The sequence below is a fragment of the Myxocyprinus asiaticus genome, chromosome 10 (assembly GCF_019703515.2).
Source record: "Myxocyprinus asiaticus isolate MX2 ecotype Aquarium Trade chromosome 10, UBuf_Myxa_2, whole genome shotgun sequence".
In the NCBI taxonomy this organism is placed as follows: domain Eukaryota; kingdom Metazoa; phylum Chordata; class Actinopteri; order Cypriniformes; family Catostomidae; genus Myxocyprinus; species Myxocyprinus asiaticus.
This window is the reverse complement of record NC_059353.1, coordinates 238,042-262,193: the sequence shown is the minus strand read 5'-3', so window position 1 is coordinate 262,193 and position 24,152 is coordinate 238,042. Positions and strand designations below refer to the sequence as shown.

The 24,152-nt window shown below is 39.7% G+C and overlaps 1 protein-coding gene across 2 annotated transcripts in view; it reads right to left on the bottom strand.

Annotated features, from left to right (window-relative positions):
* The window catches only part of LOC127446828 (TRAF2 and NCK-interacting protein kinase-like), a 172,211-nt gene that overhangs the window by 65,424 nt on the left and 82,635 nt on the right, over positions 1–24,152 (bottom strand). For both annotated transcript variants that reach the window (XM_051708094.1, XM_051708095.1), the window contains exons 8-13: positions 16,823–16,877; positions 16,617–16,695; positions 9,987–10,162; positions 9,832–9,904; positions 7,891–8,101; positions 5,726–5,887 (exon numbers count right to left, since the gene is read on the bottom strand). In XM_051708094.1, the coding sequence (XP_051564054.1) occupies positions 5,726–5,887; positions 7,891–8,101; positions 9,832–9,904; positions 9,987–10,162; positions 16,617–16,695; positions 16,823–16,877 (756 nt within the window). The remainder of the gene's footprint in view (positions 1–5,725; positions 5,888–7,890; positions 8,102–9,831; positions 9,905–9,986; positions 10,163–16,616; positions 16,696–16,822; positions 16,878–24,152) is intronic.

The following is a 24,152-nucleotide window of genomic DNA, read 5'->3' as shown; positions in this document are numbered from 1 at the left end:
TTTTTACATAAATATTGATATCGTTTTATCGCCCGGCCCTACTTCTGCCACACAAACAAACACACCAGTTACACTAACAGATATACTCCTGCCAAACAAACAAACCAAGTTACACAGGTGAATAAACTACTGCCAAATAGACAAACAAACAAACCAGTTACAAAGACAGAAATATTCTTGCCAAACAAACAAACACAGCAGTTGCATCTAGGGCTGTTGCTGAGGTAATTTTTACCAATGCAGTTGTTAAGTGCCAATCACCGCCGATGAACGGTGTTGTGCGGTGGTTGGAGGGCTGGGTAGGTGGTGTGTGCAAATTACGTTTATTGTTGATCAGGCTTTTTGACTGTCCAATGCTTAAAAAAAAAAAAAAAAGCAACACTGTCCTGTTTTTGAGAGGATCTCACTTAAATTATGTTTCCAGCCACACTGAATACACGTCTAGGGTTTGGGTTAAATCTCGTCAGTGAAATTACTGATAAAAATGTTCGAGGTGTTGTTTGATTCAGTTAACAAAGACTGGATCATGCAGGATAATGAAACAATTTTAATTCAAACGTTGATGAAAATATGACGAGAAATTAACACTGCAAGATATTAACCATTCACTGACACTAGCTAGGTTTCCATCAACCTTTTTTTACGTGCATTTTGGGATATTGTATAAAACTGCTGGATGGAAACACCAAGATGTGAATAAAATCTCCAAAATTATAAAATTATAAGCTTGCTTGAGGTGGATAAATTTTTATTCGATAAGAAAAAATGCACAAACTATGATGGAAACACATTTACCAAATAAACTCCTTTTGAATTTAACAGGAATACAAGATGCGCATCAAAAAAATCATGTGACTGAATAACTCGTTCATAACTGGACGAACCAGCGTATCAATCGTCGCATCTGAAATGTTGCTCCGGTCATCTCGAAATAATGTTATTCATTGAAAATACAGAGCAAATAAGTCAAATACGAACTTGAACTGTGCCGAAGAGCAGGTTTATTGGCACTTTTGAAAAATATGTTTTAGATCTGGAAGGTAAAGTCATGAGGATGGATGAACGCACACACATTATGCTCCCACAACTGTGTGACGAGCTGTCGCTGCCAGACATGAGACAAAGTTCTTCATCTGTGTTCTAAACCGTGAGTAATTTATTAATAAAAGACTCACAGTTGCTACAATTTCTCCGTAAGTGACGATTTTGTTCTTTTTATCACATGGGAAGGAAACGCGGATTTATCCGCACATTGTTTTTGTGATATTATGTTTTTTCGCATAAACTAAATTAGCAATATGGATGGAAACATAGCTTTAGAAGAAGAAAAACCTTTCTTTTAGAAGAAAAACCTTGTTGAATAAAACGTCCTGGTTACTTGCGAAACCTCTGTTCCCTGATGGAGGGAACGAGACGTTGTGTTGATGTTGTGACACTAGGGGTCACTCTTGGGAGCCCGAGACACTTCTGGTCTTTGATAAAAGGCCAATGAAAATTGGCGAGTGGTATTTGCATACCACTCCCCCGGGCATACGGCTATAAAGGAGCTGGTATGCAACCACTCATTCAGGTTTTGTGCTGAGGAGCCGAGACAAGGTCCATTTCAGCGGGTAGTTCAGCGTTGTGGCAAGAGGGACACAACATCAGGGAACGGAGGTTACGCAAGTAACCAGACGTTCCCTATATGTCACTCACTCGACACTGTGTCGATGTAGTGACACTAGGGGTCCCTATAAGAAATGCCGCAACTGGCTGAACTGTGCTACATGAACTGGCGGTGTGTGACGGGCAGACCACTGTGTGCCTCGCAGCCAGCACACCAGGCCGACACGTAACCTCCCCCAACACTGTTATGAATGGAGGGACAGGCTAGCCCAGTCGTGGCCTCTTATCCTCTTTTTTTCCTCCTCTCCCCCCCCCTCAAAAAAAGGAATTAACCGACTGGGGCCACCAGGTCTAGTTGGGGGGGTGTCACTCCCAAGGGGAAGACACCGCGGAGACCACACTCCACCCAAAGGGGGGGGGGGGGGAGTATTTTGAGTGGAAATATGTCATATGGACTTGCCGAGCTTTATCGGAAGTATGTCATGTGGAGAAGTCCCATGGTACTTGCCAGTGACTTGCCAGTCAGTGTTCAGTCACGCCACCTTGCGTGGTCATACCGACACCAACGCTTGCGAATCCGACAACTCGAGTCCCTCGCAGGGGACATAGAACGCTTTGACCCAAGTAATCAAGATTCAAACATCGACAATTATCTCAGAGAAATTGAGCACTGCCTGATTGACTTGCCTTATGCTTCGTCGCGTGAAAAACTCAAGCTTATATGGAAGACCACGGTAAGGAGTGTCCATGCTTTCATGGAAACGCTACTGACTGGTACATGAAACCGCTACTCAGCTCTGTGTAAAGCCCTACGCGAGGAGTATTCGCTGTATATCGACGAAGCCTCCACTACCATTGCTGCTTTCGCCATCACCCAGAAGAGGCACGAGCCTCTGCGTGAGTATTATAGATGCCTGAGAACCACGTACTTCCAAGGATGTAACGAACCAGGCCTGGAGGAGGAACGAGCTTTCAAGTCTCTTTTCCTTCACAACCTCCACGAGTGCGTGTGGTATGACGTCACGATGCACTGCAGAATGGGCAACCCCACCATGCAAGAAATCAGAAGATTTCTGGGGATCCAAGCCTCATATGCAGACCTAGCGCTTGAAGGCAACGAAATGCCTCGTGTTAAGGTGAATGCTAGAACAGGACCCCAGAAGCGCCGATCACCCCGCCAGCAGGGTAGGCAACAGAACCAGGGGGGAGGTGACCAGACACACCCCCAGGGTCACGGCAGGCCTAAACAACAAAACGTTCACCGGCCGAAAGGAAATGCGCGGTTCGAACGAAAACCCAAACAAGAAGGTGAGTGGGTAGGAAAGGTTTCAAATCCCCTCAGAGAACAAGATTTGAGAAAAGAAATGGAGGACATAAGGAGATGCTTGACTGAGTTAGTAACTAAGCTTGACGTGCTCCGTTGTTCACCAGGTCCGTCGACCTCCTCAAAGGAACACGGCACTGAAACCCCGTCAGTATGACTAGACGATGTACCCCCTCCTGTTTACGCCAAAATTTACTTCGTAGGTCGGGAAAAGGGGAACAGTGTCCAAGTTGCTCCACAAAACAGTCACTCCTAACATGCCACACCCTCCTTTCTGACCTTCTTGGGTGATCTGTACCGTAAGGGCAACGCCTGATACATGGGTCATTCAACTCCCACGCACTACTCAATACCGGTTCCGAAATAGTCTAATGGGTTCCAACACCTTCGCAGAGGTGGCCAGAGTAAAGCTCTCCCTTGGCAAACCGTTATAGACAGAGACCTGCAACGTAAGCATCACAAGCTACACGCAAGATAGGTCGTCTAATCACAAAACGGGCCTGGATTGACACCTTTCAAAGGATGATGCTAATAGACCGTTTACATATGTCCCATTAATACGGAACCACTGTTAGTTGGCCAGGACCTACTGAACCGATTGGCTCCACTCATTGACTGCCGTCGTGGACACGTGGGCTCAGGTTGACATACCGAGACCACCTGGTCCAGAAAACAGTTCGCCAGCTTCAGATGCACACGTCGCCATCGTCCAAAAATCCAGCAAAGATGACGACTCCAATAAGAACAATTACAGGGCCTGGGTAAAACCCTTCAGGGTACTATAGTCACTGTAAATTTGCAATCCATTCTTATCAATAACACTTTGCACGCTTTAGGGACTTTGTCAGAGAAAACAACTTATGCGTGTATCGTTAGAGATCTAATGCAGGACCTCCTCAGGGAAATTAGCTCCTCAGTCAACAGTCTGAGTGGTGGAAGGATTCCAGCTTACCTGGTCTCACTAGACCTTGTCGAACAAATCCTTAGATCTGCTACTATCTCCATTGTGCAACCTTCACAGATACACATGGCATATAGTTTTGGCATTGAAATTCCAAACCATGTAAATCCTCAGACCTCAAAATAGGATTTATCCTCAATCTACCGTCATAGGCAGAATATATACAGACTAAAGTCCGTATTTAATGTTGGTTTTCAGTGAGGTAATGCACACATTCACCTCAAAACACCACCAACACTCACCCACGCGATACCTTATCTCTAACCTAAACGTGTACCAAGACAAAGAACATTCATTGGGTTTGTCCAAATGCAACCCCTTTGTAAGAGAGGTGACTAACTAATTCCATGAACAAGTGTCAAGGTAGCATGTCCATCAAAGATGAAGGAACAGAGACAAAGGTAGAGCGAGCAGGCAATCGCTGGCTCGTTAACACACCAGCCACCGAAGTCCCAGTGTCATACAACCGCCATGATACAGCCACTAAACTAAGGCTACCAAACCAAACGGTGTTCTTAATGGTTCCCCAAGGAGCCAACGTGCAAATTGACGATACTGTCCTCCATTATCTCAACGTCGACAAACGTGACGCAGAAATTTAGATTATGGATGCATTTAGAGGTCACAGCCTCACCGTTGATGAAATCCTTCGAAAGCAGCTTCAGGCTGAAGGGACGAAATTAGTGAAGTTCAGTCTCAAACCAACTGGCTTGACCACTATATACGCCTGTGTCATGCTGACGGGATGTCAGTGCTCGGATTCAAGCCTTCATTCATTGTTTTTTTTCCCGAAAAATCGATATTCTTCGGATGTCGATTTTCCTAAGAAAACAATCTAATATTGAGACTGTTTTACTATCTGGTTATTAGTCCCTGATCCCAGGGTGGTGCCCCGTCAATGTTAATCCTTATTAATATTCTATTGATTTTTGATAATTGATCATTATCTTTGATGATTGTTGAATTTGAATGATCAATAAGCTAGTGTTAATTTTAATTAATGTTTCATCGATGTTAACAATTAACGATTATCTTTGATAATCGTTGATTTAAAGGATTAAAAAAGCTAATGTTGATTCTCATCAATGTTCTATTGATTTTAATAATTAATAATTATCTTTGATAATTATTAATTATTGCTAATAACCAAACTTGCTCCTAAACGTAGCACACTACATTTACTGGAGCCCCATATGAGGTTTTAATGAGTTAGATTCAATTAATTAATTTAAATATTAATTAATAACTAAAGAAATAATTAATAATTATTTCTGATAGTAACACTGATCTAAACAACCAGTAAAGCCCTGCAAAAGAATACTCCTGCCAAACAAACAAACCAGATACACAGACAGAATACTCCTGCCAAACAAACAAACCAGTTACACAGACAGAATACTCCTGCCAAACAAACAAACAAACCAGTTTCACAGACAGAATACTCCTGCCAAACAAACAAACCAGATACTCCAGGCAAACAAACAAAAAAACAAACCAGTTACTCCTGCCAAACAAACATACCAGTTGTACAGATGGATATACTCTTGCCAAACAAACAAACACACTAGTTACACTAACGGATATACTCCTGCCAAACAAATAAACCAGATATACAGGTGGATATACTCCAACCAAACATACAAACCAGTTACTCCTGCCAAACAAACGCACCAATCAAACTGAACTCATTCAATTATTTCTTCACACAGTCCCTCAGCCTACCAACACAACACCAGAACATTAACATGACAATATGTTCAAAAAAATCAGTTATAAATCAGTTATAATTACAGTATTATAATAATATTCTGATGGTGACTGGTCTCAACCCTCACCTGTTCACGGTCAGCTCTCCTCTTTTCCTCCTCTGCTCTTCTGCGCTCCTCCTCTTCTTTGCGTCTCCTCTCCATCTCCTCCACTCGTCTCTTCTCCTCCTGCTCTCTCCTCCTTTGCTCACGCTCCTGTTGTCTCCTTATTTCTCGCTCACGTCTCTGTTGCTGTAGTATAGAAAAGCCACTCTGCTGTTAATCTTATGACTCTCATCATTCATGTTTTATTTTATGTTCCAACTGAATGAATGCGTTTTCAATCAAATTGAAATCATGTAGTTTGGCGGAATTTACAGTGCATCCGGAAAGTATTCACAGCACTTCACTTTTTCCACATTTTGTTTTGTTACAGCCTTATTCCAAAATGGATTAAATTCATTATTTTCCTCAAAATTCTACAAACAATACCCCATACAACGTGAAAGAAGTTTGTTTGAAATCTTTGCAAATTTATTAAAAATCAAAAAATCAAAAAAAAAAAATCACATGTAAGTAAGTATTCATAGCCTTTGCTCAATACTTTGTTGAAGCACCTTTGGCACCAATTACAGCCTCAAGTCTTTTTGAGTATGATGCTACAAGCCTGGCACACCTATTTTTGGGCAGTTTCTCCCATTCTTCTTTGCAGGACCTCTCAAGCTCCATCAGGTTGGATGGGGAGCGTCGGTGCACAGCCATTTTCAGATCTCTCCAGAGATGTTCAATCGGGTTCAAGTCTGGCCTCTAGCTGGGCCACTCAAGGACATTCACAGAGTTGTCCCGGAGCCACTCCTTTGTTTTCTTGGCTGTGTGCTTAGGGTCATTGTCCTGTTGGAAGATGAACCTTCCCCCAGTCTGAGGTCCAGAGCACTCTGGAGCAGGTTTTCATCAAGGATGAATTCATCTTTCCCTCGATCCTGACTAGTCTCCCAGTTCCTGCCACTGAAACACATCCCCACAGCATGCTGCTGTCACCACCATGCTTCACTGTAGGGATGGTATTGGCCAGGTGATGAGCAGTGCCTGGTTTCCTCCAGACATGACGCTTGCCATTCAGGCCAAAGAGTTCAATCTTTGTTTCTAATGGTCTGAGAGTCCTTCAGGTGCCTGTTGGCAAACTTCAGGCAGGCTGTCATGTGCCTTTTACTGAGGAGTGGCTTCCGTCTGGCCACTCTACCATACAGGCCTGATTGGTGGAGTGCTGCAGAGATGGTTGTTCTTCTGGAAGCTTCTCTCTCCACAGAGAAATGCTGGAGCTCTGTCAGAGTGACCATCGGGTTCTTGGTCACCTCCCTGACTAAGGCCCTTCTCCCCCGATCGCTCAGTTTGGTCAGGTTGCCAGCTCGAGGAAGAGTCCTGGTGGTTCCAAACTTCTTCCATTTACGGATGATGGAGGCCACTGTGCTCATTGGGACCTTCAATGCTGTAGACATTTTTCTGTGCCCTTCCCCAGATCTGTTCCTCGATACAATCCTGTCTCGGAGGTCTACAGACAATTCCTTGGACTTCATGCCTTGGTTTGTGCTCTGACATGTTAACTGTGGGACCTTATATAGACAGGTGTGTGCCTTTCCAAATCATGTCCAATCAACTGAATTTACCACAGGTGGACTCCAATCAAGTTGTAGAAACATCTCAAGGATGATCAGTGGAAACAGGATGCACCTAAGCTCAATTTTGAGTGTCATAGCAAAAGCTGTGAATACTTATGTACATGTGATTTTTTTTTCATTTTTTATTTTTAATAAATTTGCAGAGATTTCAAACAAACCTTTCACGTTGTCATTATGGGGTATTGTCTGTAGAATTTTGAGAAAAATATTGAATTTAATCAATTTTGGAATAAGGCTGTAACATAACAAAATGTGGAAAAAGTGAAGCGCTGTAAATACTTTCCAGATGCACTGTACATTTTAAACATTGTTGCATTTTCTTAATATAATTTTTTCTGCCCTGGTTATTTTTCTCACACAGTATAAATAAGTCTCTTAGAAGGGCATCATCATATTTGTAGTGCTTAATGTGGTTTGAGTCTGGCCTGTGTTGTTTCCTGACCTTGTTTGCCCTGCTCTCTCCCTAATAATATCATGTCGCTCTTCACTATATCTGCAAATAAAGAGGCAAAATCCCCAAAACACAAACTCTTTTCTCTTGCCAGTATCTTGTCTGTCTCTGAGCTTGTCTCCTCTCACCTCTTCGAGACGTTTCCTCTGCTCTTTCTGCTGCTCAATACGTTTCTGCCGTTCAGCCAGCAGTTGGCGCTTGTACTCCTCCTGTTCACGCATCTGTTGCTCCTGTAGGAGCTGCTGTCGTCTCATCGCCTCCGAGCGCTCCTTATTCTCCTGTTGTAGACGGATGAAGTCTCGCCGCAGAGTCGACTCGCCCGGAACATTCACGATAGAGCTGCAAGAGACCACAGGGAGAGAGAAGTAGAAGAGCTGAATTATTTGCCCAGATTGTGGAATTACAGTTTGATACAATGACAAGACTACTGATTTGATTTGTTCCTCTGTATGGATTGGTTTACGAGTTCTCAGCTACATGTTAAAATGAACAAAACAGTGTGGAAATTCCCTGCATTATGAACCACAGTTATATACCCATGATGTACAAATAAAATGACAGATAATATAAACTCAGCAAACGTCCTCTCACTTTCAACTGCTTTTATTTCCAGCAAACTCAACATGTGTAAATATTTGTATGAACATAAGTTTCAACAACTGAGACATAAATTGAACAAGTTTCACAGACACGTACAGAAATGGAATAATGAGTCCCTGAACAATATCAATATTAAAAGTAACAGTCAGTATCTGGTGTGGCCACCAGTGCATCTCCTCCTCATGGACTGCACCAGATTTGCCAGTTCTTGCTGTGAGATGTTACCCCAATCTTCCACCAAGTTATTTCCAAGTTCCCGGACATTTTTGGGGGGAATGGCCCTAGCCCTCACCCTCCAATCCAACAGGTCCCAGACGTGCTAAATGAGATTGAGATCCAGGCTCAACACTGGCCATGGCAGAACTCTGACTTTCCTGTCTTGCAGGAAATCATGCACAGAAGGAGAAGTATGGCTGGTGGCATTGTCATGCTGGAGGGTCATGTCAGGATGTGCCTGCAGGAAGGGTACCACATGAGGGAGGAGGATGTCTTCCCTGTATCGCACAGCGTGGAGATTGCCTGCAATGACAAAAAGCTCAGTCTGATGATGCTGTGACACACCGCCCCAGACCATAACGGACCCTCCACCTCAGAATCGATCCTGCTCCAGAGTACAGGCCTCGGTATAACATTCATTCCTTCAACGATAAACGTGAGTCTGACCATCACCCCTGGTGAGACAAAACCGCGACTCGTCAGTGAAGAGGACTTTTCACCAGTCCTGTCTGGTCCAGCGAAGGTGGGTTTGAGCCCATAGGTGACGTTATTGCCGGTGATGTCTGGTAAGGACCTGCCTTACAACAGGCCTATGAGCCCTCAGTCCAGCCTCTATGAGCATATTGCGGACAGTCAGAGCACTGATGGAGGGATTGTGCGTTCCTGGTGTAACTCGGGCAGTTGTTGTGGCCATCCTGTACCTGTCCCACAGGTGTGATGTTCGGATGTACCGATCCTGAGCAGGTGTTGTTACACGTGGTCTGCCACTGCGAGGACGATCAGCTGTCTATCCTGTCTCCCTGTAGCACTGTCTTAGGCATCTCACATTATGGACATTGCAGTTTATTGCCCTGGCCAGATCTGCAGTCCTCTATGGCACGTGGCACGTTCACGCAGGTGAGCAGGCAACCTAGGAATCTTTCTTCTGGTGTTTTTCCAGTCAGTAGAAAGGTCTCTATAGTGTCCTAAGTTATTTTAACTGTAACCTTATAGTAAACTGCCTACCATCTGTAAACTGTTAGTCTTAATGACCATTCCACAGGTGCATGTGAATTAATTGTTTATGGTTCATTGAACAAGCATAGAAAACATTGTTTAACCCTTTCCAATAAAGATCTGTAGCGTTTATTTGGATTATACAAAATTATATTTAAAATACAGTATCCTAAAAAAGATACAACAAACACTGTATATTATATTAGAGCAATAGACTATTGCTATAAGGGTGTGCATTGTGTCTGTGTGTGGTGTACCTGGGCTCTCCCTCCTGCTCTTGAGCTTCCTCCTCCTCTTCCTCACTGCCACTGTATTCATACTCAGTCTCATCTTCAGTGTAACACACAAACACATTATTCACACATTAACACACCTGTAACACTACAGCTTCTGTGTCATGATGTGGCTGTACCTTTCTCTCCTCTCTTTTTGCGGCAGCGGTCGAGGTGATCTTTCAGCTGTATGCGCACTTGTCTCTCATTGGGCTGGTCTCGGATGAAGGGGTGTTTGAGCAGCTGGTCTGTCGGGGGTCTCTGTGTGTAGTTCTTCACCAGACAGCCCTCGATAAAGCTGAAGAACTTCTTAGACCTGTGACATCAAAGAGAAAAGCATCATGGGTGTGGGTAAGTAATTTTAAAGAGAGCACATTCTTCACTTTCATCTAATCCAACATTTTAGGATAAAGTGAAGTTTCCCTGCTGTCATCAGCAGGACAGTAATGGCACTTTTACGGTTCGACTCGACTCTGCTCGCTTTTCTGAGCTTGCTTTTCCACTGCAGTTTAGTACAGCCTCAACGTGGGTGGGATTATAGGCTGATCATCATAGTTGCGTCGCCTCTACTGCCGTGACATCATCTTAAACCTGACACAAACACACAACAAAGGAGCAATGGAGGATATCGAAGAAATGGTGTTCTTGATTCTCGGCATGTGGCTGTTTTTCACAGCAAGACGACAAACTTAGTTTCAAAAGAGACTGACGGGAGCAAGACAAAATACCGCTAAAAAAACCAGGAGAGTTTGGGAAATCTTACACCAAAGCGCAGACGAGGACATCACTGTGTTAGTTCAAAGACAACGCATGAGGGTAACCATCTAGCTTATAGATTCTCTCTGACCAATCAGTGATCTGCAGGGTTTTGACGTCACATTTAGTATCGGCTCGGCTCACTTGGAACCTCGACCGAGGTGTTCTTAAAAAAAAGTACCAGGTACTATCCACAGTGGAAAACTCCCCAAAAGCGAGCCGAGTCGAGTCGTACCGTGCAGTGGAAAAGCCCCATAATAATACAGGATGTAATCAGCTTTTGAAGAAAATATGAGTGGTGCTTGCTTGTGTTTGCCAGGACATTGCTTTGCAACTGCTAAGCTATTCTGGGTGGCTTTTATGAGGCTATGCAGTTTCTAGTGTTTTGCTAGTAAAAACCTGAAGTCTGATCACTTAGAAAAGTAACAGCACACTTCTCTTCAACAAGCCACAAGATTTTCCTGCATTGAAAAGGTTTCAGCAAAATGTTGGCCAGGGAAAAGCAATTTCAATCCATTAATTTCGCGTTCTGTGCTTTATAAGTGCTAAATATGCTTCTCACCTGAAACGTGCATTTGCGCTGAGTGACTGAAGCCAGGTTCAATAAGAGTATAGCATCTACCAGCCTTCCCTCGATATGCGCGCTCCAGACACAGGATAGCGCAGAGCACATCACACGCACAGCTCAGTCAGGCTTCTCTCAATATCACGGTGCATACCACAAAACTTGCATGACCAATTTGAATTCTACTGAGAAGTTTTCTTTTAACTTTAAAGTGCTGTAGAGGAAGTCAAACATCTCATACGGCTAGACAGCCTTGGCATTCTATACACCATTGATGAGGAAAATAGCTTCAACACTTTGCCATGCATCTGCATCAATTGCAAGGCTTTTACAAGGAAATGACAAACTTCACATCATCACCCTTACTAACATTTATCACAGTAAACTGTAACAGAAATTTTTATATGAAATGATCTCTCAGGGAGAATCCATGAAACTTTATTTTAATTTGGTTATATACAGTATATCATCAGTGTGTCTGGCAGAATTCAGCTCTTGCAGCAGAAGAAATGCTTTTTATGCACTTTGGGGGGAATAAAAATTGTAATACTAATACATCTGAAATTTTACAACAGTCTAACCTAAATATCACAGGGGGCTACTTTTCTCAGTGCTTAACTCTTGTTTTATTCAGATAAAAAAAAGAAATAGTATAAAGTATACAGTCTACATTATGGCCCTTCTCTTCAGTCACTTGTTTCCCAACAAGACGTGATGCAATCATGTGCTGACTTACAATTATGTTGTTGTTCTTGGCAGATACCTTTAACGAATACTTTAACAGGTAGTTAAAGGGCAGTTCAACCAAAAATAAAATTTCTGTTATTATTCACCCCCAAGTCTGTATGAATTTGCCTCTTCCAAAGAACACCAAAGGAGATGTTATTCAGTATGTCACAGTCACCGGTGACTGAAACTAACTTTCTCCCAAACATCTTTTAAGTTCCACGGAAGACAGTCATACAGGTTGGCAACAACACAAAGGTGAGTAAGTGATGACAGAATTTGTATTTTTGAGATAACTATCACTTTAAAGAGTACAATAAAAAGTCAATACTTAACAGTTACATAAAAAAATGTCCGTTTAATGTTGACAAAATGCAAAAAATTTTAACAAATGAAATCCTGAGAGAATCTTGCTTATATAATATGTATAATTAAAGATAGATTGATAATATTTTCTTGTTATGTATAGTATTATTATTATAGTATTAATATAAGTATATTATTATTATTATATTACATTTTTATTAAAACTGCTCTAGAGAAATGGGAGATGTAGCTTAATATCTATTTAAGTGTTTCCTTTACCCTGCAGCTGAACAGTTCTGGTTGCACACAAAGCATTTATTTGTGTGCTATTTCTGCCTTTCTTTATGCTGTATTTTTATGATTGAGCACCACGATATGAAAGGCAGCAAAACTACATCGCTTCAAAGTTGTTTGCTGATTATAAACAGGAGCGATAGTTCTACTGCATCGCTCGCAGTGAGGCGGTACAACGACATTCATATGTCCTATTAAGAGGTTTATAGATTTGTAACATCTTTAAGTTCAGTAAACATGTACAAAATCACTTCGCAAGCTCACACTAACTCAAACATGCATCTAATGAGCTGCTGAAAGCTACACATGAGAGAGAGAGAGAGAAGTGGAAGAGCTGAATTATTTGCTCAGATTGTGGAATTACAGTTTGATACAATGACAAGACTATTGATTTGATTTGTTCATCTGTATGGATTGGTTTAAGAGTTCTCAGCTACATGTTAAAATGAATAAAATTAGTGTGGAAATTCCCAGCATTATGATGTTTCATTATGGAACATGACAGATTAAATTTGTGCGCAATACCCACTATCAGGTCCTGATAATAACAATGATCTATATCAATATCTCAGTCACTTATCCCAGCACTATTCTGTGAGGATCCCAATTTAAATCAGATTAGTGCTGGTTATCACTAATTACCATGCAATACCACTACTAACAGATATAACAGTTTAACCATCAATAACAGTACCATGTTGTCAAACATTTGCTAAATATTTAGTGATTTGTGTTACAACATATGCAAACATTGTGTTAACATACACAGACAGTAAACAAATCATAGATACTACTGATTTCTTACTGAAGCAATTTTGGAGCTTGTAATAGATATATATTTCTTATTTTTGAATGCATCTCTGGTGTGTGTGATGCTCTCATATTTTTTTTTTTCTGTTTCCCAGTATGTCACAATAACCTTTGAAAGTGACAACTGAACTGTTCATAACTGTTTTCAATACAAATAAATGTTAGCAATTCAAAATTAATGTAATTTTTATGTAATTTTGGTAACATTTTATAATAAAATTCCATTCGTTAACATTAGTTAATGTATTTGGTATTATGAACGAACAATATATTTTTACAGCATTTAAAATTGGTAGTTACTGTTAGTTAATAAAAATACAATTGTTTATTGTTAGTTCATGTTAGTTTATAGTGCATTAACTGATGTTAATGTTAACTAATACAACTTTTGATTTAAAAATGTATATGCTGTAACTAACATTAAGTTCATTAGTTCATGTTAACTATTGTTGTTAAATAATGTTAACAAATGAAACCTTAAAGTGTTTTTTTAATTTTACTGTGTGGGGTACAAACATATAACTGCAGCATATAACATGGAAAAGTGTGGCAAAAGGCACTTTAAAAAAAAAAAAACTTTATCAGGCGATCTTAGTGTTAAATAAATAATCGGAGAACTGTATTGGCCTCAAATTTCCTGATCGGTGCACCACAACAAAGTGAAAAAGAAAGTCTCAGCTTTCTAATGTTATAATTATTATGTTTCTATGAACTCTAAAGATCGCAGAGAGAGAGAGCACTATATGCAGCGCATCCATTTGAATAAGCATGATTGGTCACCACATTAAGAAGCTTCAAAACAACATTTATTGTTTGAATTTGGTGATAACATTTATATGGTTTGAAAGCTGAAAATAAAAATATCATAAAACACAAAATGTTTTGGTCTAAAATCACATTTCTACGTAAACAGCCCATTGCGACTTCAGAATCAACATGAAAAAACCCAGTAAATCTTACCTTTTAGAATTTAAGACAACTGTGAGGTTATCCTAACTTTAAGATTGTCACGTTTTCATGTGTTTTTGTTCATGTCTTTTATTTTGAAAACCAAGTTCCCTGTTCTTGCCATGTTTTCATGTGTTTTGTTCTCATTGGTTCCTTGTTATGTTACTGTTATGTGACAGTATAATATATGATTATAGTGACCATGGAGAAGCTGATGTCTGTAAAGCTAAGCAGGGATGCAAACTAGTCACCTTTTAAGTTAATGAGGGGATGCTTCTTTTGGGTGTTAATGCTTGGCAGAGGGAGCCTGGGTAGCTCAGCGAGTATTGACACTGACTATCACCCCTGGAGTCACGAGTTCGAATCCAGGGCGTGCTGTGTGACTTCAGCTAATGTCTCCTAAGCAACCAAATTGGCCCGGTTGCTAGGGAGGGTAGTGTCACATGGGGTAACCTCCTCTTGGTCACGATTAGTGGTTCTCGCTCTCAGTGGGGCGTGTGGTAAGTTGTGCGTGGATCGCGGAGAGTAGCACGAGCCTCCATGTGTTGCGAGTCTCCGCAGTGTTATGCACAATGAGACGTGATAAGATGGGCGGACTGACGGTCTCAGAAGCAGAGGCAACTGAGACTTGTCCTCCGCCACCTGGACTGAGTTGAGTAACCACGCCACCACAAGGACCTAACTAGTGGGAATTGGGCATTCCAAATTGGGAGAAAAGTGGATAAAAAAAACTAAAATTAAAAAATTAAAATAAATGCTTGGCAGTTACTGTATGAGATGGGAGTCAGTAGTATAGTGTAGTGATTCAGTACAGTTGATATTTGTTATGTGTATGTTCTGTTAAAAAGGTTTACATTATCTATATGTGTTTATGTTTAATAAAAATTAAAAATATATATTTTTCTGTGTTGAGGCATTTTATTATTTGACTGTTATTCCTACATCTATATGGGCTTCCAGATCCCTTCAAGTGTCCAAAGTTCCCAGTAACACACACATGACAAAGCAAACATGAATAACCCTATAACGATTCTAAGATAGTTTGAAGCTATTCCTCCACCGACGCACATAAATACGGGTCCAGCATTGCGGGCTCACGGACGCGTGCACAACAGCACCGCTGCAGAAAAAATCCGAGAGGAAATGCTGTATATACTGTATATGCCTAAATATACAGTATATACAGCGTTTTCTTCTAGGATTTTTTCAGCAGTGGTGCTGCTGTGCGTGCATCCGTAAACCCGCAACACTGGACCTGTATTTATGTGCATCGGTGGAGGAATAGCTTCAAACCACCCGAGACTGAATTGGAAAATGTTTGTTCCTACTCCATAACAAAAACAAATTATTTTCATCAGGCTCTTAATGATTTAAGTCATCTTTATGAATATCTTAAGGCAAACATGGCCAGTTTGTTTCCTAATCAAAACCCATTAGAACAGAAATAAAACATAGGAGGTCAACATTGTCCATAATTATTGTAATTCTACTTGTCCTCATGTTTACCATAGTTCTTCTTCTGTGACATGTTTGCCTTAAGATATTCAAATCATTAAGAGCCTGATGAAAATAATTAGTTTCTGTTAAGGAGTAGGAATGAACATTTTCCACTTAAAGCAGTCTCACCTCAGTAAGATGCTATATTCATATCATAAACAATCAGAATAGTATAACTAGCCATATAGAAATAAGGTGTCAATAGTTTGATTTCCCCATAGATGGTCAAAAACAGATTCTACATCCAATGTAAACATGATGTGCAACTACATAATTACGTAAAATATGTATTAATTGCAATTATGTAATAAACGATAATCAAATTGTTTCAATTAAAACATTCTGTTTAACATACTGACAAAAAATGACAAGGAATTAACAACAGAGTATGGTAACTTCTAAAAAGTAACTGTACATTCATTATATGCTATTATTTTAGGAGCTCTGGTTTTCAGGACAGTTTTACCTTGTTGATACATGTTCAAATATTTTAAGTAGTTAACTTTTTTTTTCAATGTTTGAATATTTGGTTAAAGTTTGGTCTGTTACAGTTTGATACGTAACAAGTTTTTTTCATTTTGCACATTATCATCAACTAAAATATGTTATTTTTGTCAAACTAAAACTATATGGCATTAAAAGTAAAAGTCAGAGTAAAATTGACTAAAATGAATGAATATGATATATTGACTAAATTTAATGGACTTTTTCATCAAAAGACAAAAAAATATGACAAATAAAAAAACTGAAAATAAACACTGTGTGGGACAAGCTACATGCTGAAGGGATTTGTTTAAATCACAAACTATAGTTATAGTGATGCTTGCTTTAGCAAAACACAATAACTAAACAAGATGAAAGTACTGACCATTTCTTGGACTTGAGTCTGGGTGGAGGGTTTCTGGGTATGAGGAAGAGCGCTCGCATCGGATGCATGTCACACAATGCTGCAAATTACCAACACACAAACAGCTCATTAATTACGAGCTTATGGTAGAATAAAAGCTAGCTAATATAATAGGACAGAAAGTACAAGAAACATTAGGTGATGTAAGTGCAATGTGATGTACTCACGAGGAGCTCCCTCTGCCATCTCTATTGCTGTGATTCCACATGACCACAAATCACTCTGCACAACAAACACACAAACAATACCATAAGAACTGCATATCCTCGTCTACATTGTGTCTTTAACTCTGTTCCAAAACCTAGGGAGCTGCCTCTGTAGGTAGCATTTAAGGGCATCACAGGTGCATTAATAGTAGTGCCCGACCGATATATCGGTATCTGTGTATATGTTTACCGATATGCACAGATATTAATTTTTTTTTCAGAATATATAATGCAGAAAACAATGCTTTAGAATTGGTGTCATAACGTAGTTTGTCCTGCAGAGTGTGCTCTGACTCCATTGTTTACAGAGCTGAACTGAAGGTGGCTCTGCAGACAGGGCGGAGTTCAGCGGTGTCTTCTCTGTAAATTGCTAAATAGTTTGTGAAATACATTCTGGATAGTTAATAAACAATGACCCCATCATTTTATATAACTAATAAAATGTTAACCCTGTCCCTGACAACCATGTCACTCATGTTGATCACATCTGTTTATGTTAGCCAGCTATAACTTGTCACTGCAGTCAGCAATGTAGCAGATTGAAAGGTAAACATCAGAGCATCTTTTTGCAGCTCAGCAGACAACAGTGCGGCGGTGGACTGTGTCTGTTAAGTGTTGATTTCACGTTGTGTTGTTACCTAGTTGGTGAGACACAATGCTGGAAAGTAAATGAAGTCCATCTTTTGCTCTCCGTGGAAACGAGCTTATAGCTAACTGCCTAATCATGTAGCTACTTTCATACCTTATCAGCTTGTAAACATGTACTAACCAAACTGTTTTGTTCAGGATTCACAGTTTGGTACCCCCTTCAACCGAACAATTCCAGTCATTGCATTTATAAAATGTAATATTTAAAAGTCTGGTTTTCCAGACATTAAAATAGGATACATAATAAAAGTAGATTTAATAAATAGTATATTTGCCCTGTGTAAATAATAATATATAGGAACTGTATCTAAAATAAATAAGGGGTGATAAATAAATACTAATACAACAGGCTGGAAAATTAGACATTTATTCATTTTAATATCCTATATATATTTTGAATGTGTTAAAACGTGACACACCCTAAAAACTGCACCGTTAGATCGGTTTCATACTGAAGAGCCGCTTAAAAGTACGTTTTTTTCTCTCTCTCATAAATGTAAACGAGTGTAAATGCCAACATCATATATGTCGAAAGGACTGAAGCCTGTCAACCAAAACATGAGCAAATTGATGTCATTAAGTGAGTCTGCTTTTTTATTCCATCTGTTGCTCCTGGTCATAGGCTTCCGTAAATATTTAGTTTATACGTAGGGTTACGTCCTACATAAATGTAATGGTGCAACGCTCAAATATTTAGTAGTGCATAAATTTTGACTTGGTGCTCATTTACGCCACAACTAGGCTAAGTTGTAACATATGTATAGCTGGTGCAACCGGCCCCTGATGTTTATTTAGCTATTTATTTTATTTTTATTTATTCTTTATTTAAATGGTCAGCATTTTACTGATACTAAACATACAGTACGGAATTTTATTTAGCTATATATTGTATTTTTTATTCTTTATTTAAATGGACAGCAATTGACTGATACTAAACATACAGTACTGATGTTTATTATGCTATTTATTGTATTTTTATTTATTCTTTATTTTCCGTGTTCATTTCTAGAATTTGTTGACAATGTATAATAATAATGTCAAATATTCTTTGATAAAAATATTTAAGAACGCAGCCTTCTGAGTACCTTTGCATAGTCATATCGGTGCAAAATCGGTGCACAATTCACATAGAAAAATTAGCTATATCGGCCACCATATCAGTAATCTGTGAATTTCCCCCTCTAAAATCAGTATCGGTCTCAAACATCCCATATCGGTCAGGCTCTAATTAATAGTGATGCATCTATATGAAATTTATTTGCTAATAGTGTTCTGAGAGTGAAAAACTGTGAATGTTTATCATGAATGTTCCGGGCGAGTCGACTCTGCGGCGAGACTTCATAATCGAAAATAACTATGCTGCCTCATAAGATCATCTTATGCATCCTTTACAGAGAAGGTATTTCTAGAATGTACCCTGATGAGTTTGGTGGGGAAAAAAATCCAAGATGGCGGATGAAGTGGTGTTTTTTTGTTTGTTGTAATCAATTCAACAGTGCAAATACCATTAAAAATTGTTTAAATTATAAGAAAAACGGCCTATTTTACCAGACATGTGTGTGTGCTATATATATTGAGGCTACTTGGAGTATTGTGACATTCTTCTCACGTCACTGGTTTTGCAATCAATTGCAAATCAAATCTCTCAAGATAGCTCACTATGTTTTTGAAAAGTGTTTCAAGAGAAATGTCTTGCGAATATAGGTGGCACTATAATAAATGCATGTATGTTTTCACTAATAACTCAAACTGTATGGGTTTCCTCTGATTCCTTGAATCAAGCCAAACAAAATGTGAATCTCCAATATCATTTCTATTTATTAAATTTTTCGCCATTTTGAATTTTTCTTAAACTCCTCCTAAGCTGTTTGTCTGACTCACTCAAACTTTATCAAAATAATTTGGATTCCTCAAAGCACTTCAGAGCTAGAAGCCAATATTATTTTTGGGCGTGACCCATTTCTTCTAAATACAAAGTCCAAACTTAATGAAACTTGTTAAACTTCGGCACAAAATCATTGAGGATGGACGCCAAATTTCATCCAATTCTACAAATAGGGGGCACTACCACTAACATTTTTATAATTCTGCAATCGCTAAATCAAAGTTGAAATATGGCACGCATCTTCTTTGGTGCAAGTGCTAGACAGTCCTTATTCACAGTAGTGCCTTTTTAAAATTTTGATGTGAATGAAAACGAGGCTTTGAGGGATAGACTTAAGGTGTTTTCAATGGGTTGTACTATATAAAGCTGTCTAAAGCTCCTAAGATCACATCTAAAGGCCCCTATATACTTCTGGAGAAGTTCTTCTGCGTTCTTCGTTCAGGGGTAAAAAAAAATTCTAAACAGCCGAGCAACAGTATACTGTTTGCGAACATACAGACACCCGTCACACCACTGTGGGAGGCGTTAAGAAGAGTATTTAAATATGAGGACGCTACATGTAAAACCTAAACTAATGTGACATTAAAATCAATGTCTTTATGCCTAGAGTAGAATTCACATGAGGTCAGAAAAAAATTAGCTTTAACCACTTGATGATGATTTAAATTAATATACCATATATGCAGTAGAAAATGTTTAATTTGTCTGGTTTGAATTCATGACGCTAATGCATTAACGTGCTATATGCGGCCATAGTGCGGCCAATCGCCGCATACTATGGCCGCATATAGCGTGTTAACACATTAGCGTCATGAATTCAGAATCTAAACCAGACAAATAGAAACATTTTCTACTGCATATATGGTATATTATTTTAAATCATCATCTATAATTTCTGCTCTCCTGATCTGGAATTTCTCATGCTTCTGTGTCAACCATTCTGGCTACCGAGGGAATTCACAGCGGTCATTATCACAGCTGTGTACATCCCACCACAAGCCAACACAGCCCGGGCACTCAAGGAACTGTATGGGAATATAAGCAAGCAGGAAATCGCGCACCCTGAGGCCGCGTTCATTGTGACCGGGGACTTTAACAAAGCCAACTTCAAGTCAATAGCACAGAAATACTACCACCACATCAGTTTCAACACACGAGGGGACCGGGTTTTGGACCATTGCTACTCTCCCTTCCGGGATGGCTACAAATCCCTCCCCCGCCCACCATTTGGCAAATGGGACCACTCTTCCTTTCTGCTTCTGCCCGCTTACAGGCAGAAACTGAAACAGGAAGCACCTGCCCTCAGAATGATCCAGTGCTGGTCGGACCAATCAGATTCTATGCTACAAGACTGTTTTGATCACGTGGACTGGGAGATGTTCCGGTCCGCCTCTGATGACGACATCGAGGTTTACGCTGATAGCGTAATGTGTTTCATCAGGAAGTGCACAGATGATATTGTACCGACCAAAACCATACGGATCTCCCCTTACCAGAAAACACGGATTAATAGCGATGTTCGTTCGGCACTTAATGCGCTGAACTCCGCTTTTAATTCCAGGAACACAGAGGAGCATAAACAAGCCAGTTATGCCCTCCGCAAAACTATCAGAGCAGCCAAACGCCAGTACAGGGACAAGATTGAAGGACAGTTCAACACCACCGACTCTAGAAGCACGTGGCAGGGAATTAATATCATCACGGACTTCAAAGGGAATAAAAACTCCACAGTGAACACCGCTGCCTCTCTCCCGGATGAGCTAAATATTTTTTATGCTCGTTTCGAGGGAAATAACACCGCCCTCGTGGAGAGAGCTCTCGCAGCCGTATGTAAACTGATCCTTCTGACGGGTGGATATCCGTAAAGCCGCAGGTCCAGACGGCATTCTGGGCCAAAACAACAAAATGATGATACAAAAAAACAGCTAGTTCATTACGGAAATTGACTACATAGCGTCATCATGCTACAGTTCGCAGTGAGAAATATTTTGAGAATCGGCCGAAGGTGGCGCTACAAAAAGCTAATTAAAATTTTTGCATAAAACTATAGCAACGTAAGGGGTTAAATAAAAATTATTTATGGATTTCCACTTCTGTCAGTTCTACTTTGTCTAACTAATTTAATCATTCAGCAGATATTAACCAATATAATTGTTGTATTGGGTATAACCAAACCTATTAATTCTAAAACAGTATGGGCTAATATCAACATTATTTCCTCTAATTATTTTCAAGCCAAACTAAATGTGTATCTCCAGTTTCTTTTTCATCTATAAACTTTTTCCACCATTTTGAATTTTCAGAAAAACCTACTTTTTCAGAATCCTCATAGGCCGTTGTTGCAATTTACACAAAATTTGGTATACATCATCTAAAGACCCTCCTGACAAAAAATTATCAAAAGAATATTGATTCCTCAAAGCACTTCAGAGTTGGCCAATATAATGTTTGGGTCACTGGCACCGATATATACACTACTGGTCAAAACTTTTGAAACAAGACTGAAATGTTAAATGTTTGAAATTAGTTTTGTAGACAAAAATATAATTGTGCCACCACATTAATTTATTTCATTACAAAACTAACATTTAATCCCAAAATTGTTTTTTTTTAAATTGAAGACTTGGACCAAATAATAAAGAAAAGCAGCCAATAAGTGCCCAACATAGATGGGAACTCCTTCAATACTGTTTAAAAAGCATCCCAGGGTGATACCTCAAGAAGTTGGTTGAGAAAATGTCAAGAGTGCATGTCTGCAAATTCTAGGCAAAGGGTGACTACTTTGAAGATGCTAAAATATAACACAGTTTTGATTTATTTTGGATTTTGTTTAGTCACAGCATAGTTCCATTTGTTATTCCATAGTTTTGATGACTTTACTATTATTCTAAAATGTGAAAAAAAATTAAAAAAAAGAATAATAATTCTAATAAAGAATGAGTGTTTCAAAATGTTTGACCGGTAGTGTATATATATATATAAAGAACTGGATTGCTGACACGAGGGTAAACTGCTAGGAGGAGATGAAGCCACCGAAGTGTATGAACGGCCATATTGGTATTCCCCAACTGCCATAAACCCTCATGACCGATAGCTGATACCGCCACCATTTTACCGTCTTCAATCTACATAACAACAGTCATATTCGCCCCCATGACAATCGTGCTTGACTTTTTATTGTTTGTTATGGATAATATTTGCTGCAAGGGAGAGATATATGTGGACCTTAAGTCAGAAAATCCACTTGCCCCAGTATGCAGCTATCAGTGGAGCACAAGTTTCAACAAGGGATGTGGCAAAACCGTCAACAAGTTGTAATTCAAGTAAGAAAAGCTGTTATACAGTTGTGGCCAAAAATATTGGCATCCTTGGTAAATATGAGCACAGAAGGCTGTGAAAAATATGTCTTTATTGTTTATCCTTTTGATTTTTCATTCAAAATATTCACAAAAATAATTGAAAGGGGGTAAAAATCTCAATTAAATAAATATTTTTCTCCAAAACACGCTTGCCACAATTATTGGCACCCCTAGAAATTCTTATGAGTAAAATATATCTGAAGTATATTCAGGAACATGAAATTGTTCAGCCATGACTTTTTCTCATGGGTATTAATATGAGGTAACACATAGGCCAAATTCCCATAGTCATCCACCACAATGGGTAGGACCAAAGAATATAGTTATGATGTGCAGCAAAATGATGTTGAGCTTCACAAAATGGGAAGCATTGAAAATGCCCATTTCCACCATCATGGCAATAATTAAGAAGTGTCAATCAACTGGAGATGTTACGAATTGGCCTAGAAGAGGACATGTGTCTATATTGTCTCCATGCACACTGGGGAGGATGGTTCAAGTGGCCAAGGATCACAGCTAGAGAATTGCAGAAATTTGTTGGGTCTTGGGGCCAGAAAGTCTCAAAAACTACAATAAGACATCCCCTAAATCACCACAAGTTGTTAGGGAGGGTTTCAAGAAAAAAGCCTCTGCTCTCATCCAACAAAAAATTCAAGCATCTTCAGTTTGCCAGACACTACAGGAACTTCAAATGGGACCGGGTTCTATGGTCAGATAAAACAAAAATAGAGATGGGTTTGGCGCATTCAGAGGGGTAGCCATGTAGAAAAGTACCCCATGCCCACGGTTAAATATGGTGGTAGATTTTTAAAGTTGTGGGCTGTTTTTATGCCAGAGGTTCTGGACATCTTGTTCAGATACATGACACCATGGACTCTATCAAGTACTGACAGATAAAAAAATCTAAATCTGACTGTCTCTGCCAGAAAGCTTAAAATGGGCTGTTGGGCCTCATGTATTCAGATAGAAGACAAAGGCAGGCCTTACACAGTTGTAAAACCTAACTCAGCCCCCACACGCCAAGTCGTAAATCTTACTGATAAAAATCGTGCCAAAATCAAACAAAGGGAGTCCAAAATAGACTACAAATCCCATGAAGCCTGGCTCACTAAAGGATCGAACTCTCAACTCCTATTAGATGAGGCACACAACAGAACGTCCCTCAAACATGACATCATCAGGAGTTGAAATACCTCTGAAATGCTTCCGGGATTTGCTTCCAGCAACTTTGTTTGCAGTGTGTAGACGCAGCTCATCGCTGCTCTCATGTGCAACCTCGTGGCACAAGAAAGTAACATCCGACTTGAAACTGTGGCCATACAATCTCCATCTCGCTGGACGAGTTGAGATTACTCTGTGTTCAATCGAACACTCTAACGGATCCGAAGGAGACCGCTGA